This window comes from Rhincodon typus, chromosome 6 (assembly GCF_021869965.1).
Source record: "Rhincodon typus isolate 14 chromosome 6, sRhiTyp1.1, whole genome shotgun sequence".
Classification (NCBI taxonomy): domain Eukaryota; kingdom Metazoa; phylum Chordata; class Chondrichthyes; order Orectolobiformes; family Rhincodontidae; genus Rhincodon; species Rhincodon typus.
In genome coordinates this window covers 847,488-848,228 of record NC_063337.1, presented here as the reverse complement: position 1 = coordinate 848,228, position 741 = coordinate 847,488, and the positions used below count along the sequence as shown (strand labels likewise).

Below are 741 nucleotides of genomic sequence, written 5' to 3'. Positions count from 1 at the left end.
ACAAGGACATCTGAGATGTACGGGAGTGGAATGCCTCATCCTGGGAGCAGATGCAGTGGAGGCGAAGGAATTGGGAATAGGGGATGGCATTTTTGCAGGAAGGTGGGTGGGAGGAGGTGTATTCTAGGTAGCTGTGGGAGTCAGTGGGCTTGAAATGGATATCGGTTTCTAGGTGGTTGCCAGAGATGGAAACAGAGAGGTCCAGGAAGGAGAGAGAGGTATCAGAGATGGTCCAGGAGAACTTAAGGTTGGGGTGGAAGGTGTTGGTGAAGTGGATGAACTGTTCGAGCTCCTTGTGGGAGCACGCCTCATAACCTGGTGTTGTGTGATTTCTAACCTTATCCACCCCAGTCCAACACCGGCATCTCCGCATAATGGTAGATGAGGAAGAGCAGTAAACATTCAATGGAAATGGTTTTAAATTTAAACACAATAAATTGTAGATAATTGTTTCTTTGACTTTCAGGGATCACAAATATACATTTACAAAGCTGAGGCACATTATACCTTGATTGAAGGATATCCCAAATCTGTCACAGAAGAGCTGGGAATCCATGGCACAGGTGTTGATGCAACATTTATCTGCCCAGGAACATCTATTCTGTATGTGATCAGGGGTAAGACAAACATTTATGTTGTAATGATCTCAGTGAAAGATATCAACATGGTCTGTTATTTAAATGACTTAGGGATTGCCGCACTGTCGGAGGGTCAGTGCTGAGGGAGCGCCGCACTGTCGGA

At 45.7% G+C, this 741-nt stretch overlaps 1 protein-coding gene across 1 annotated transcript in view; it reads left to right on the top strand.

The window, feature by feature from the left end:
• The window catches only part of LOC109926526 (hemopexin), a 12,591-nt gene that overhangs the window by 10,176 nt on the left and 1,674 nt on the right, over positions 1-741 (top strand). Inside the window, exon 7 of the mRNA XM_048597845.1 lies at positions 444-617. Within this exon, the coding sequence (XP_048453802.1) occupies positions 444-617 (174 nt within the window). The remainder of the gene's footprint in view (positions 1-443; positions 618-741) is intronic.